The sequence below is a fragment of the Mirounga leonina genome, unplaced genomic scaffold (assembly GCF_011800145.1).
Source record: "Mirounga leonina isolate KUSES-001 unplaced genomic scaffold, KU_Mleo_1.0 Mir_175, whole genome shotgun sequence".
NCBI classification, from domain to species: Eukaryota; Metazoa; Chordata; class Mammalia; order Carnivora; family Phocidae; genus Mirounga; species Mirounga leonina.
The window spans coordinates 7,926,301-7,943,313 of NW_023270453.1; the positions used below are offsets into that span (position 1 = coordinate 7,926,301).

At 40.9% G+C, this 17,013-nt stretch overlaps 1 protein-coding gene across 2 annotated transcripts in view; it reads left to right on the forward strand.

Annotated features, from left to right (window-relative positions):
* The window catches only part of FAM107B (family with sequence similarity 107 member B), a 225,339-nt gene extending 211,324 nt beyond the window's left edge, over nt 1–14,015 (forward strand). For both annotated transcript variants that reach the window (XM_035021596.1, XM_035021597.1), the window contains 3 exons: nt 1,084–1,267; nt 10,093–10,243; nt 11,247–14,015. In XM_035021596.1, coding sequence (XP_034877487.1) covers nt 1,084–1,267; nt 10,093–10,243; nt 11,247–11,363 — 452 coding nt within the window. In that variant the 3' untranslated portion in view covers nt 11,364–14,015. The remainder of the gene's footprint in view (nt 1–1,083; nt 1,268–10,092; nt 10,244–11,246) is intronic.
* Nucleotides 14,016–17,013: the final 2,998 nt, after the last annotated feature.

Consider the following 17,013-nt stretch of genomic DNA (forward strand, 5'->3'; position numbering starts at 1 on the left):
TGGGCCCAAAAAGGCTATGTGACTCTGCTCAGGCATTACATCAAGTTTTCCTTCTGCTGTACTCCAGTGACTGCCTGTTCCTCCCTGCTAAAATCCCGTGCAGATAGGCTCTTGTTAGAAGGATCCCCCCACAAGAGGACGCCTGGGTGGCTCAGTTGGTTAAGCGACTCCTTCGGCTCAGGTCATGATCCTGGAGTCCCGGGATCGAGTCCCGCATCGGGCTCCCCGCTCAGCAGGGAGTCTCCTTCTCCCTCTGACCCTCCTCCCTCTCCTGCTCTCTGTCTCTCATTCTCTCTCTCTCAAATAAATAAATAAAATCTTTAAAAAAAAAAAAAAAAGAAGGATCCCCCCACCCTCCTCCCTCTTTCTTCCCTCCCTGGAACTTCCTTCCTTCCTGGCACTCTTCTAGGGCAGCTGGAGAGGGGGTAAGACAAAAGTCTTGCCCTCAGGAGCATTTGCTTTAGAGAGCCGGTAGCAAATAAACAACATCTGCAGTCTAGACAAAGCAGGGAAGGGCTGGAGATGGGATTGCGGGTATAAGCACGGTGGTGAGAGGTCAAACCTCTCTTGAGGAGGTGGCATTTGAAGAGGGAGCTGAGGAGATGTGAACAGGGTGCTCACGTAAGGGGAGGGAGACCCGGCCAGCGGCAGCATAAGGAACAGTGCTCTGTCTTCCAGAAACCTCTTGACATTGATGGAGGTCAAGGGTCTGCACATTGCCAGTGTGTATTCATTTGGGGAGGCTGAAAGAAGCAGTGAAGGACCTCAATCTGGTGCCCGAGGTGCTTGTTATGGGCCTAAGTTGGTCTTTAGACATGTTGGTGAGAAGCATCCTGTGTGACCTGAAACTCAAGGTGTGAGGAGTAGTGACCAGAGTCCGGTTATGGGGCCCCTTTGCTTTAGTCACAGGCCACCCAGGACAGCAAGGCCGTTCTTCTCCCTCTTGGACTCTCCCTGTTGCTTTCACAAAACTTCAGATACTTTCCAGCGAAGTAGTGAAGAGGATCCCATGTTGTAACGCGCCGTACGGTGTGAGACGTCTCAGCGGAAAAGCCTATAGATGATCTCACCTTTCCATTTCAGACAGCCCATCTGAGGATACTGACCTTAAGGACACGTATCTCATCCCAAGAAACATCATGGCTGAGCCAGACTACATAGAAGATGACAATCCTGAACTAATTAGGCCTCAGAAACTAGTCAATCCTGTCAAAACGTCCCGCAACCATCAGGATCTTCACAGAGAACTTCTCATGAATCAAAAAAGGTACAGTGATTTCTTGAGCAAAGTTTTCCTTTGGGGACTTTGACTTAAGAGATTTTCTTTTCTTGACTGTATTTAAGACTACCTTATTCCTTCTAGTGTGAGCCAGGGCATCCCTCCATGAAGTCAGGTCATCTGCAGGCACAGCCACACTGCTGCTCTTACTCCATGGGCTACAGAACTCTGTCCCCTTCTCAAGTGGACACGTGTTGTAGACTTTGAGGGGAAGGGTGTCGATTAAGGATGCAAGAGAGTATCCTAAGTCAAAAAGAAATACATTATTTCTTGGATTTGTAAAAATTCTGAATTTGCCCCTTATATTTGGGGAAGTGTGGGAATCCGAGGTAAATACTGCCGGCTTTGGCATTTGTGAGTGGCAGGGAGAAGTCTCTAGAACTACCTCAACTTAATAATAGACAAGAGCCCTCTTTTTTTATTTTAAGTAACATTTAAAATTATTACTATGATCATTTTTATTATTAATTTTTTTGGAGGGGAGAAAACATTTACCTTTTTATCTTCTTTGTAGACCATTTGTTAATGCCATGTGTACCATAAACATGTTTGATTGTTGGGTTGATGTAGTCTGCTTTTTAAGTGATTTTGGGCAGGGCCAGTTGACTAGGACAGCTCAGGATACAAAGTTACTTTTATTTATTAGGACACAGAGTTACTTATATTATTTGAGACCTATTAAACTTCCCTGAGAGCTCTTCCCATTTCTTCAGAATGAAGCTATTGATCTGAATTGTTGGACCACAGGTCCATCATACCCCCACTCTTTGCCAAGCCCTCGTTAGCTCTCATTGAACTGAAAGGTATATAGACCAAGTTAAGCAGTAGGGTCATGTTTTAGAGGGAAGGCCTAATTTAAATATAAAAATAAAAACATTTAAAGAGGTGATGAGGGAGCAGTCCTCCTTCCCTAGTGCACTCCTGCCAGAACTCATAACTCCTGTTGAGGAATTCAGTGTGAATCCACCCTTCCTCCAGGCCGGGAATGTGCCTTACTGCCTTTTTGTTACCAGCATGCACTGGTATGCTGTTGGATTCATGCTGATTAAATTGAATGCAAGTTTGATCCCTTCTGAATAAGTGCTTAGCTTCTGTCTTTGTCACATAAAAGAAAAAAAATACATAGATTTGGTATCATCATGCCCAAAGCAAAACAGAAACATGTATGTTCCTAAATAGGGCCACAGAATTTGGAGGCAGTCTTGCCTAGGAAATGATGCCTGCATTTTGATAGGAAGATCAGAAGTTTGATGTAGGGGTGCCTGGGTGGCTCACTCAGTTAAGTGTCTGCCTTCGGCTCAGGGTCCTGGGATCGAGCCCTGCATCAGGCTCCCTGCTCAGCAGGGAGCCTGCTTCTCCCAATGCCTGCATCTCCCCCTGCTTGTGCGCTCTCTCCCCCTTTGACAAATAAGTAAACAAAATCTTAAAGAAAAGTTTATACTCCAAAAGAGTAGCAGTCGCCACTAACTAGTTTTCTGATTGTCTTCCTTCTTGGACCTCCATTCCCTTATCTGTAAAATGGGAGTAGGGGACATCTCTGAGGGACATTCTAGCTCAAACTGGGTTTTGTTTGTCTTTCTGTTACATCTATGAAAAGGCTCCAAGTCAGAATAGAGGCAAAGGTAAAACCAAAGTGGGCAGAAAACTGTACTCTGAATTATAGGGTACAAATTATTCCACAAAAATATATTTAGCACCCTGGGTTATATCTCTCTAAAACATATAGGTTTGTATAATTGAATCTGTTGCCAGATTTTCTAGAATAGGCACTTTCTGTGAAAATGGACCTCCCTTCTGTCTGATTTTCTCTGGCCCATGATTTCTTTTCCTTGTTTATTATACAGCTGACTCTTTAGTCAGGCCTAGCTCAAGTAATTTGGGAGAATGCTGTGTTCCCTCGAGTACCATAGTGTAAAGAGGATGTCCTTTGAGCTTAGAGGGAAATCATCTAAATCCTGGCTTGCCATTTATCTTGACCTACCTTTATGACCTTGGACAAGGTCCCCCTTCCTGAGATACGTGTCTTCATCTATAAAGTGGGAGGTAAAAATACCCTTCTTCTAAAACTTAAATAATAACATGTATGAATGAATACCTACTAAAATGACTGGTGTATAATAAATGCTCAGTCCCATCCATGTTCCATTTCCCATGGAGCATCATCAGAAAATTCTCATTGCTTTCCCCCATTTTTCCCTGAAGGGTGCTGGCCTGGCTTTTGAAGTACATCAAGAAGAGAAAAAAAAAAAAAGAAAAGGCAGGTTTCAAAATCAAATGAATATATCTCATCCTATGTTTTGGGGTTTTCAAGATAAGATCTTAGTTTAGTGGGGTCCTCTCATTAGAAATACAACTGGTTTGTGGAGTGAAACCTCTCAAGCAGTTTTTTTTTTTACTTGCTAGAGACTGTGGGGTTTTTATTTCTAAATTTTCGTGCCAAATGACAGGAAGTTTCACATGGATAATATGTATGTTTGGTTAAGGGATAATTGTACTTGATTACTGGTTTGTATCGTTAACAAAAGTCTGCTTGCTTTTCTACAATTCGTAAAGGGTCTTCCCGTATTTTATCTTATCCAGTGATCTTTCCAGTAATCCAGTGTGTGTTATCTTGAGGTCACCCTTATTTGACATGTAAATAAGGAAAAACTCAGAGAATAAACATAAAATTCAAGGTAGTTCATACAGATAAATCAAGTAGAGTAATAATATCAGTCAGAAACAAAGCAAAGAAGAGAGAGGGAGACAGCAGCGAGATCTGCCTGAAGCAAGTGTTCTGTGGAGCCCTGTACCTTTGCTCTACAGAGGCACTAATTTGGCTCAAAGCCCTGGAGCAGTTGGTTCACAGAGCTTTTCAGGTTACATTTTATTTTTTTTCAATTATTTTATTTTTTTATTACATTCAACTAGCCAGCATATAATACATCATTAGTTTTTGATGTCGTGTTCAACGATTCATTAGTTGTGTATAACACCCAGTGCTCATCACAACACATGCCCTCCTTAATGCCCGTCACCCGGTTACCCCGTCCCCCCACCCCCCTCCCTTCTGTAACCACAGTTTGGTTCCCGGAGTCCAGAGTTTCTCATGGTTTGTCTCCCTCTCTGATTTCTTCCCGTTCAGTTTTCCCTCCCTTCCTGCCCCTGTGGTCGTCCCTGCTTTTTAGAGATCGTAAGATAAGAGCAGAGTCACTCTGCTTTTTAGACCTATTAGGAGAACAAATACTCATAGGTATTTTAACTCTGAAACCTACATACTTTGAAGGATATAACTCTGCTCCTCTACTTAGCATCTTTTGGACCTAGCCATGTTTCAGATTAAAAGTCTTTACATTTTGAGCTGGTTACAGTCGCCATTAGGTGTGATTATGAGGACCATTGGTCAGGTTCTCCAGTGCTGTAGGTGCTCCCAGGGGCATTATTTCAAGAGGCATTATTTTTTGTAGCTGCAAGATGAGCGTTCAAGAGGTCTTAAAAAGATAGGGATATTTCTAATATAACTTAGAGAGATTCTGTCTTCTCTACAAAGAGTTCTTTTGGTCACAAATAGAGAATACCCAGTCACTTAAACACATCCCTAAAATTAGTTCTTTGGGTTATACCTTCCAATCAGTGGTTTCCACTTCCCTGTGTTTTTAGTTGCTCTTCATTGTATATGCTTTGCTAGACATAGAGTTCTTCAATATGTACTTGTTGCTCTACCATGTGGGAAAAAATACGCGAAGCTGAGTTAGAAGTATTTGCATTTAGAATCCACTCAGGTAGAAATGGCTCAAGCCAAAAATGTAGATAAGACAGGCCATAGCACAGTAACCTCTTTGACATCGGCCACAGCAACTTCTTTCAAGATACATCTCCAAAAGCTAGTGAAACAAAAGCAAAAATGAACTTTTGGGACTTCATCAAGATAAAAAGCTTCTGCACAGCAAAGGAAACAGTCAACAAAACAAAGAGGCAACCCACAGAATGGGAGAAGATATTTGCAAATGACACTACAGATAAAGGGCTGGTATCCAAGATCTATAAAGAACTTCTCAAACTCAACACCCAAAAAACAAATAAGTCAAAAAGTGGGCAGAAGAGATGAACAGACACTTCTCTGAAGAAGACATACAGATGGCTAACAGACACATGAAAAAATGTTCATCATCATTAGCCATCAGGGATATCCAAATCAAAACCACACTGAGATACCACCTTACACCAGTTAGAATGGCAAAAATGGACAGGGAAAGAAACAACAAATGTTGGAGAGGTTGTGGAGAAAGGGGAACCCTCTTACACTGTTGGTGGGAATGCAAGCTGGTACAGCCACTTTGGAAAACAGTGTGGAGGTTCCTCAAAAATTTAAAAATAGAGCTACCCTATGACCCAGCGATTGCACTACTGGGTATTTACCCCAAAGACACAGATGTAGTGAAAAGAAGGGCCATATGCACCCCAGTGTTCATAGCAGCAATGTCCGCAATAGCCCAACTGGAAAGAGCCGAGATGCCCTTCAACAGATGAATGGATAAAGAAGATGTGGTCCATATATACAATGGAATATTACTCAGCCATCAGAAAAGATGAATACCCAACTTTTACATCAACATGGATGGGACTGGAGGAGATTAGGCTAAGTGAAATAAGTCAAGCAGAGAAAGTCAATTATCATATGGTTTCATTTATTTGTGGAACATAAGGAATAACATGGAGGACATTAGGAGAAGGAAGGGAAAAATGGGCGGGGGGAATTGGAGGGAGAGATGAACCATGAGAGACTATGGACCTGAGAAACAAACAGGGTTTTAGAGGGGAGGGGGGAGGGGGGGATTGGTTAGCCCCGTGATGGGTATTAAGGAGGGCGTGTACTACATGGAGCACTGGGTGTTATACGAAAACAATGGATCGTGGATCACTACATCAAAAACTAATGATGTATGATATGGTGACTAACGCATAATAAAATTAAAAACTACAAAAAAAAAAAAAAAGGCCATAGCAGAAGATTCCAAGATTAAAGAAAGGGCTGGAAATCCAAAGGCAACCCTCCCTCTCCACCCTAAGAAAAAAATTGGACCAGGAGATGTTTGGCTGGGTGTGTGGGGAGCTGTTCTTGGGGTGGAGGTGGAGGGAATGTAGACCCTTCTTTCACCTTTGTGAGCCTGATGCTTCTGGGGTGGAGGAGGAGTGAATGTAGACCCCTCCAGGCGGCCCCTGGGTGTATTCAGTGATTTATGTGAAAGGTAAAATGTAACTTTAAAAGTTGTCTGTACATTTCTGTCACTGGTGGTGGAAATATAAATTGTTGCAGGCTTTTTTGGAGGGCACTTTGGCAATACCCATCAAAATATAAAATGTGTAGAAGCTTAGCCAGCAGTTCTACTTCTATGAATCTAGCCAACAGAAATACTTACATAAGAGTGTAAGTTTACATGTACAAGGAAGTTCATTGCCTCATTGCTTTTAATAAGGAACGATTGGAAACAACCTAAATGTCAGTCAGGGGAGTGGGAAAATTATGGCACTTCTGTACTGTGAGGTCTTGGGCAGATGTTGGGAAGAATGAGGACGAGCTCTGCAAGGCTATAGAAGGTATGGAAGAGCACAGACCGAACTCTTAGTTATCTCTGGGTGTGAGAATGGGAAGCGTCATGGGGCCAGGGCCTCTACCTTGTACAATTCTGTCCACATAGAATACAGTGTAAGTGGTGCTCCCAGGATTTGTTTAACAGGAGGAGTTTGGGTGTGCTTTACTTTTTATTTTACATATACGTATATGTCACCTAACCCGTTATTTTGTAAAGAGCACGCACTAATTTTTTAAAATTTATTTTAGAGAGGGGGGGGGGACAGAGGGAGAGGGAAGGAGAAACTTAAGCAGACTCCATGCTGAGCGGGGATCCTGACGTGGGGCTCGATCCCATGACCCCAGCGATCTGAGCCAAAACCAAGAGTCGGACACTTGACCAACTGCTCCACCCAGGTGCCTCTGGAGCACATGTTAATTTTTAAAATTGTCTTGGCCTTCTGATTTAACAGTTAACTCAGATGACTCCTAGATGCTGAGACACGTTGGTTGATTGACATAATTTAGGGAACAACCACTCATCAGGCCACAACCACAGGAAGCAGAAATAACTGTTGGTGTTGAGTGGTTCAAAGCCACCAGGACTTGAGCACCTGTCAGTCATAAAGGAGTTGAAAGTACTTGTTAATTATATATGTCACAATTGATTAAAGCGAATCAGCTGTTAACCACACACAGAATGACACTGTAGTCTTTATGAGATTTGGAGAGGCTCATTTCTGAGCCTGTCTGTAATCTGATCCAGTTTTTGACTCAGAATCATATGGGTGGTGCTTGACTTTTTCCATTCAGCACAGAAAGTGAAGTGATCTGTTGTGATAAAATATTAACTAAATTTGTATGACTTTTTGACTGCTGTTAAGTGCAGAACATTTATCAGATAAGCACCATTTTCCTGAGCCTTCTGTGACTAAATATTTTATCTTACTGCCACCATTGTGTAAAATCTTTGACTAGAAAATGAATACTAGATATTAGTTAAACCCATTCATAGGCTGCAACAGAATGTCATCTTAGTGTTCATACATTAAAGTTTGTTCAACAGCCTTTGCATAACCCAGAAGAATTTAATAACCGTTGAGGTTAATTTTGTCAATGAAATAAAGGGAAAAGAAAATGTTTGAAGTTTAAATTATGCAGATAGCTGAATTCTTAATCCTAAAATTTAAATCCCTTAATTCTGTCTGTGCTGTCGTACTGAGGCATTTTAATAATCATGAAACAGAGCAGGTCTTTACTCAGATTATTTACAAACAAATTTTCCTACATTTGTTGTGAGCAAAGTACCATAAGCAGTTTTTATTGCACATAATATTTAATTTCCAGAATCGTCTGTCCATGCTTCTGTCGACATCGTAAGAGCTTAGTAACTGCAAAACAAACTAACTAAATTATAAAAGTTACACTTGTCTTTTGCTTCTTTTATTTTGGCTGAATTTTAATATTTTTCTTTCTTTTTTATCAAAAGTTCTAATGAAAATTGGGAAAGTGGAGACATATATGTTATTTTGACTATCCTTTATCTGTAGTGATGGAATATACTGATCTTTAGTCTGTAAACAACAACTTTGAAAAATTTGTGATTAAAAAAAATGTAGATAGAAGAGATGCCAGAATTTTTAAAAATTATAGTTAGATAAATGAAGAAGTATGAAATTGAGGATTCATTCACAGATGTCATAGTGTGAGCTTGAAAGAACATTGAGATGAGTGTGTTGTTGAGTTTCGTACAACCAGAGCACACACTTTGAAATTGTTGTTAGATTTAACAGTTACTCAGATGACGCCTAGATGCTGAGACACATTGGTTGATTGACATAGTTTAGGAACAACCACTTATCAGGAACGTGTGATTTATAGACTAGCAGTCACCATCAGCAGGACCAGACGGTGCATGGGAAGGTGCCTGGGCCAGTCTCAGTTCTGGGTGGATTCAGCAGGGCCTTTCCTGCTGCCCAGAAAAGCCTGGTCCCTGTGGGGTCAAGTGTGCACGTGTGGATGCACGAGAGTGAATATGCCCACCATCACTTAATGCCCTGTGTTGCCTGAAACTGACAGTGTTCTTCCTGTTTTGTGGTTTCATATTTTTTTTAAATGCTCTTAGTAAATGTCAATACCAAATTGAGATGACTTAAGAGCTGGGAGAGACTTGCTACAGAGAAAGGGAAGACAGGAGGAGATAGGTTGGCAAAGCCAGCAACTTGAAAGCCTGGACTGGAGAAATCTTCAGGAAATGGTAGAAAACTAGAGACAAGGAGAGTCCTAGCTAACAGTTAAATATGACATTCCATCTAAGGAGATGCCCTTGACTTACTTCAGAGATTTTGGGTGGAGGGTTGCTAGCGAATGGTCTAAGCTTTGGTTTTGTTTCTCCCCATCTCAAGAGATGGCAGTGTAATTTCTCTCTCAGAAATGTAGAACTTCCCTGCAGCCTGATGTCCGTGCATCGTCAGTAGTAAACAGCACATCTGAAGTAGTTCCACTGTGAGGAGCACTGGGAGTCTCCGGATCAGAGTGCCCCGTGGGCCATGCACCCCCAGGAGCTGATGACATCTGAGACGTACCTGTACATATTCAAGAGTCCTCTGACAAATCTGAGAATTTTAGAAGAGGAGTCCATGGCCATTATGCTGTTTAAATTTCTGTACTAGCCTATCTCTGGCTACTTTTATACATGGGATCAGGGGCTCCATCTTGGGAAGCTTTCCCTAAAACTTCAAGTGGAAGCACCTCATATTCTGCTCATCTCCATCATCACCATCTCCACCATCTCTGTCCTCTCCATCTCTGTCATCTCATCTCCTCCATCATCTCCATCTCCGCCATCTTCTTCTCCATCTCCATCATCATCATCATGAGTGATCATAATACCCATTGAATGAGCATGCTGTTCCGACCTTCCCCACCCAAACCATTTTTACTAACCTTTGTATAGGCTAGTATCTGGCACATAGTAGGTGCTCAATACATTTTTACTGAATAGTGGATTTTGCTTACTCTTGGACGTTGTTCTTGCCCTTTCTTTCATGCTCGTGCATTTCTGATACCACCTGTGTTGACTAACTGGTAGTATGCATCATAGTAATGCTAATTTAGTAGTCTCATTTTCTGTGGCTGATACCTTAAATTTCTGTTTATGAAGGATGTGTCCATTAGACTAAAACTTTGTTTTCTTCTCTTTTCTTTTTTTTTTTTAGATTAAGACATTCTAATTTTGTTCTTATTTATTTATTTTTTGCAGGGGTCTTGCCCCTCAGAACAAGCCAGAATTGCAAAAAGTGATGGAAAAGAGAAAACGAGATCAAGTAATAAAGCAGAAAGAAGAAGAAGCACAAAAGAAGAAATCTGACTTGGAAATAGAACTATTAAAACGGCAGCAGAAGCTGGAGCAGGTAAGAGTGATGGGGATGAAAGTTGTCATTTCCTTTAGTGAGATATATTTGACATTCAGTATTGTGTAAGTTGAAGGCGCACAGCGTGTTGACTTGGTACATTTTTACTGAGGTATGTATGGCCCTGAGGCTTAGCTAGCACCTCTGTCACATCACAGAGTTACATTTCTTCTGGTTCTAGGAACAGTGAAGATCTAGTCACTTAGCAAGTTGAATGTCCATAGTGTAGTTTTGTTGACTGTAACAACTGTCCTGTGTATTAGGTCTCCAGGACTTCTGTATCTACTGGCTACAAGTACATACCCTTAAACAGCGTCTCTCCCATTTCCCCAGACCCTGGGAGCCACCATTTTACTCTCTGCTTTTACAATTTTGGGGCTTTTTTAGATTCCACATACAAGAGAGATCATGCAGTATTTGTCTTTCTTTGTTTGACTCAACTCAAAAGTTATCTTTTCTGTCCCGAGAAATAAGGATGTTGTAACAAGCAGAAATTGCCAGACCTATCAGATGTAAATGTTTATTGTACAAAAGGAAAATATGAGACAGAATGTTAGCAAATGGGCTAAAATACATTCAAGGTAAAGACAAGGATTCTACTGAGGACTCAGAAGAGATTCAGGAGGCAAAACCCAAACTGGGGAATATCCCTGAACTCACAGCAGAGTGTTGGGAGCACAAGCAATTGAGTGAAATTCAACTTCACTGAAACTGCATGCAGAGCAGACTGTGCATTGGTCTCAGGATCTTTTTTCCTTAGCCTTGATTTTGGGCTCTCATCGTCTGTGCTGTTGCTGGTAGTACTAACCAGGGGGTTGCTGCCCCTGTGCAGGACGGCTGCAGGGCCCATACACATACGCACATGTGTACACGTAAGATGGAGACCAGGAGTGAATGTCTTCCCCTGGGGGATAGAAGGTATTAGGGACTTTGGAAAGTGAAGGAATGTTTTGGAAAGCCTCTCAGTATGTAAATAATTTTCCTGTTTCTGAATTTCATTTAGCTTGAACTTGAGAAACAGAAATTGCAAGAAGAACAAGAAAATGCCCCAGAGTTTGTGAAGGTTAAAGGCAATCTCAGGAGAACAGGCCAAGAAGTGGCCCAAGCACAGGAGTCGTAGGCCCCGGTGACAGAGACCGCGTGCCCAGCCCACCACGCGGGGAAGCTGTGAGCAGGCGCCTCCTCAACCAACGCTTAATCTCAGGGCCAAAGCCCCTGGAGAGAACCCCAGCCAGCAGAGAATTGTTACTTTAAAAAGGATTTGGTTTTGGTTTTCCTACAATCTGGGTGGATAAATGATCTGTGACAGTTGCAATTCCTATTCGCCAAACGAAGGACGTTGACCAGCACTTAAGTTGGGATAAGTTGAACCTGTGTTCAAGACTTTAAAAAAAACAAAAACAAAAACAAACAAAAAACCCCACAACAGCAAAAAAGAGGACACTGGAATAAATTCTAGAGAGTTGCACTACTTGGTTTTTCTTCCAGTCCAAGTTTAATGGGGCACAGAGCCTTTTTTCTTCTAAAATCTAAAGAAAATGTGTTTTGGTTCTTCCTTTAGTTATCTGTTAGATAATTTAGATCACATAGGATGATGTTTGACCTGTTAAATCCAATATTTGTAAAGTCCTTTTTGAGAATCTAGAATTTTCTTGTTTCATTTTACTTTCACCTGTGTTATATCGACACCCAAGAGCGTTAATGTTGAACACAGCTGTTATCTTTTTTGACATTAAGATTCAGAAATAGGGTGAAAAGGTTTAAAAATATGGGAAAAAATACATGTAAAAGATACAGAAAAACACATAAATGTTCATCTTGATCTTATTTTAATTCCTTTTGGTTCTCTGATATTAGAATGTGCTATGGTGACATTCCAGTTCGGAGAAGGCACATCATACAAATCCACCTATTGCTTTGATAACTGTTAGAATTTTGTTTGGTTTGGTTTTTGAATTTCTTGCTGAGTTAATCCTTTTATATGAAACAGTCTCCCAGTCCTTCAGAGAAGAAAAACTAGTCCATATTACCCAACTTCAGTGTCAAAAATACAGGGTGCAAATCTTTGAGAGCAGTCTGGGGAACGCTCCCAAACTCCTCCAAAGATCAAGGAGGAGTTCTTTGGGTAATTTAACGTGAAACAAACGTAGGTTGGTCTCCAGGAGGCCTAGCTGGAAGGTGGGTAGCATTTGTGCATTTTGAGTATCATTAGAATCCAAGTTTTGAAAATTTCAGATGAAGGATCATATACTGCTTCGCTTTTTTTTCTTGTGAAGAAAGATTGTTCCCCCGCTCTGTTGGAGGTGATGACTACTGTACAGCATCTCAGGAAGCACCAAGGTGAAGGGAGAGACTGCCCAGCTTCCGCATGCTAGCCAGCTTGCTCCCCAAAGTGAAGTCCCAGTCAAGCAGCAAAATCCTGATGCAAAATGCATTTGATTACTGCTGGTATGGGCAGGGGTATATTCTACTTGGGGAGATCTGGAAGAATTTATGTGGATTCAGTATGTTCTCCATCAAGATGATTCAGCCAGTCATTTCTTCAGTGAAGAGTCTTCTTAAACTTCCTTTAAAGGCTCATAGAAAATTGGATCCCAAGCTTTTAATCCTAATAAGCATAGTAGAAATTAGCTTTCTATGGGAATGCTTTATGTTTTCATAGTTGACAGGCTCATATTCAATCCTCATGTGAACAAGATAAAGGTAAACATGATGACAATATACTGCTAGTCAGAGGACATGTCGGTTACACCTAAAATGGGTGGTTTCTCATCAGTAAGTATTAATAAAATATGAGATGCTTAAGATAAAGTGTTGCTCTATAATAGTTTGCTTTTGAAGGATGGAGTGGTAACTTTTTTTCCCATCCTTCTAGCTTTTGAGAGAAGAAAATATGTTAAATGATCATCTTGAAGGTACCTTTCTGATCACACATTGATTGGAGTGCTTTTTTTGTGTCTATGGGCTGATGATGAAATTTGCAAAATGAAGATTCATGACTGGCTCATAGCTTCTCACCTAACTGGATGTTGGATCTTAAGTCCTGTGCCCTTGAAGCAATTCTGTCACTTGATAAAATTCTCAGGGGCCCTGACAGGCCCCGTTAGCAGGACTGATTCTGTTCCTAGAACTTACCTAGAATTCATTCTTTATTGGGAAGAAAAATTACAAAAGCATTTCCTTCCCGATCGCACTCACCAGTCTGCACAATGACGTGTAGTGAGTAGTACAAAGTCTGGCCAAAAGACTTGTAAATAGTGTGAAGTGATGTCTTATGACCAAATGGTGGAATGTACAGGTAGAGAAGCTCTCTGAAGTTGTCAGATTAGCTCGGCTCACAAGCCTGAGTTTCAAAGGGCGCCCGTCTCCCCTCCACACATTAATACCGTACAGTCCAAACTCCTAGGACTCAACGAACATCCGAGCAGTTTTGTGCTTTGAGCCACTTTTTGACGAAAATGGCTCCATTTTTCCACTCTGTGGTTTTCTTAAACTAGTTCAGTGTTTTATAGTCTCCTGGTAGTAAAGTAGTGTTGCTTTCTAAGCTACAACAAACGGTTGACTTTATTCTTCTACTCTGAAAAATCTTGACTTGTTTGAGTGTATATAGTATATATAAAGGGAGCCTTAATGGATTTGTTTTCATAATTTAATATTTTTTGTATTTGCTCTTGTACAATTGTTTTTAATGGAAAGTATTACAGAATTGAGGGTGGAATTCTTAGAACCAAAGTTATTCTTAATAAAAATCACCACACGCTTGGACCATGAAGCTGTGTCTGTCTGATCTGTTGGAGATGGATGTCTGGCACTGAAGGTGGGGGCGCTGTGTTCAGCTCAAGGAATAGAAGGTGGTTTTAGGGTCTCCTTTGGTGACTGTCCTCTTTGACAGCCCCCCCACCCCAAATTAGTTATGTCCTCTGCCTTGTGTCAGTCAGGCTGACAATTCACTGTGTCAAGCAAATTCATGCCAAGAGAGCACGCTACTTTTTGTATAATGTGGTATGTTAGCAGTCGCGGTCAGTCCTTAGATCAAAGTATTCTGAATTTTAGGTCACTTGGTAGGACAGTGGGAAGTATATTTTGGTAAGGGCCACTTTTTAATGCTGTGAGCTAGTACATATGACATATCTGAAGTGTGACCATGAAATTATTCTATTTATTCTGCTAAATTAATGTAACCCTCAAAAAGTTACCTTGGGAAACTCTACACGTGATGACGTTGTACTATTACTTAAAATAGTTACGGAGATTCTGGTCTCTTTGTGCCTTTATTTTCGAGCCCCCAGTTATTACTCAGCTTGATGACCCAACTGCTAGTGTCCTTGGACTCTTATTTTGAAAATCAGATCTCCTCAGGGCAGTGCAGATCTCCTGCCTCTAAGGGTATACTGTGAGTTCGAAGGGCCAGTGCAGAAGATGGGCTCCAACATGATTTGTGTGGTAGCTTCCTTCTTGGAATGCAAGCAGGCAGCTTCCCAAGGGCGCAATTCCGAGGCTGTTACTCTGTTTCCTGGAGCCACTCTATGCTTGTTTGTTTCTTAGAGTAATAGTAATAGATTTGAAAAAAGACAGGGCAATTAAAGTGTTTGATAACATTTGAAATGCCAAGTGCACCTAGAAAGTATTAGAATAAAACTGCCAGGCTTACATTTACTAGTATAATGAGAAATGGAATGTTTTCTTTCTATGGTCTTAGGGTAAATAAAATCTTTATGAGGAAGCCTCACAATTACAATTTCTTCCTTTTTGTTTCCTCTTGAGAAGATGCAGTCTGATTATCAACTGGGGATGTTTTCAACATCTTCCCACTTGTTCCTAGATATCCTAGCAAGATGATAATTGCTAACCAGAGTTCGGTAAAAAGGACGCTTGGTTACTTATTGAGAGTATGCTGATTGCTGCTTGGGTGTTGTTGCCCCCAGGCCCCTCAAGGTTTACATGGATTACACAGATATTGTGTGTGTCCATGTAAATATATATTTACACACCTGCATTGGTATTTATTTTTATATCTCTAGTTACTGAAAATCATGAGTTCATATTAATACTCTCAAATCTAACCTAATAGTACCTTCTAGCTTTCCTGTTTCCATATTTGTAGCTCCTTTCTCTAGCAGCAAACTCCTTCTCCATGTACTTATTAATTTCCACAACCACCCCCCCCATACCTAACCCACCTCCTGCCTTCACTTAGCACCATCCCCACTCTGGTCCCGTCTAGTGGCTTTGTGGCTGAATTATCAAGGAAGGAAAGAAGCAAACATGTTTTTCTTGGACATTTGAGCATTTATTGTGAATTTAAACTAATTAAATTGTCTCAAACCTCTTAAACTGCAGATTTAGTATGCCTGACTGTTTTGTACCTTTCAAAACTCAAACAGTACGTGAACCATGCTGGATGTGTCAGTTCGGGTTCTCTGGAGAAACAGAGCCAAGAAGAAATAAGAAAGGTTTAGTGAAATATATGATTGATTGATAAGTAGACAGACAGACTTAGGAGGAATTGGCTCATGCAGTTATGGAGGCTGAGAAGTCCCACCATCTGCTGTCTGCATCCTGGAGACCCAGGAGAACCAGCCAGTGGTGTGATTAAGCTTGAGTCTGAAGGTGTAAGTCTGAAAGCAGGAGACCCCTGTTCCAGCTCAGAAGTCAGGCAGAGAAAGAGAAATGGAGCGAAACCTCCTTTCCTTCCCCTTTTGTTCTGTTCACACAGGCCCTCTGTGAATTAGTTGAGGCCCCCCCACCCTGGGGAGGGCAGCCTACTGAGCCCACTGATCCAAATGCCAGTCTCCTCTGGAAATACTCGCATGGACACACGCGGAAATAATGTTTAATCTGGGTACCCTGTGGCCCAGTCAGGTCGACACATAAAATTAGCCATTGTACTCGAATACAATGGTTAACACAGTATTAAAAATAACTTACATAAACCTATTTTACAAGTCAACTTTTGAGCTTTATGTCCCCAAATTTTTTACTTTAAAAATACTTTCCTACTATTATGGCTGTATTTATTTTCATATCATCCGAGGGGTTCAGTCATATCTTACTCTATTTCCTGGGCTTGTAGTAATCTTCTACCAAGCCTAAAAGAAAAGGAATTCCTCAGAATGAGAGCACCATCGAAGGACAGGGAGCCTGGCCCCACAGTGCAAAGCCGATTGAACCATGAGCCACAGGCCTTGGATTAAGTTTTTTTATAATTACTTCTTACTTACTTCGTCATGGGATTTTTAATATCCTACTATATATATTACTTTAATTTTTTGGAACTTGGTGTCTTTTCCCAGAAATGAAGTATTCTTTAATTTTGCGCGGTCGGCATTGCCTAACTCGTCCTGCCTTTACGCTACATTGATCTTGTCTATTAGCATTATTGAAAATTAGATATGCCTTATCGATATCCTGTAGGATCAGTAGGATTATATTGAGGTTAATTAGTAGGATCATGTTGAGATTTTTGTCTGTAAAGAATCATCAGTATGTGTGGTGAATTCTTTGAGACATCTGGCTATTATCTTGGGCATACTGTTCTATTTAAATTTGTTACTGTGTCTTGTCAGTGACTCCTTTTCTTCTTGGTTATTATATGTGACATGTGACCACTGATGACAATCAGTCTTCCTTCTTCTTGTACTACTTTTTCGAGTTTCCTCTATTCTTTCCTGTATAGATAGCTAGAAATAAGCACATGCCTGTGCTTTATGAAAATATGTATTCTTAGAACAAAATACTCTCATATAGAATAATTCTTTAAACATATCCTT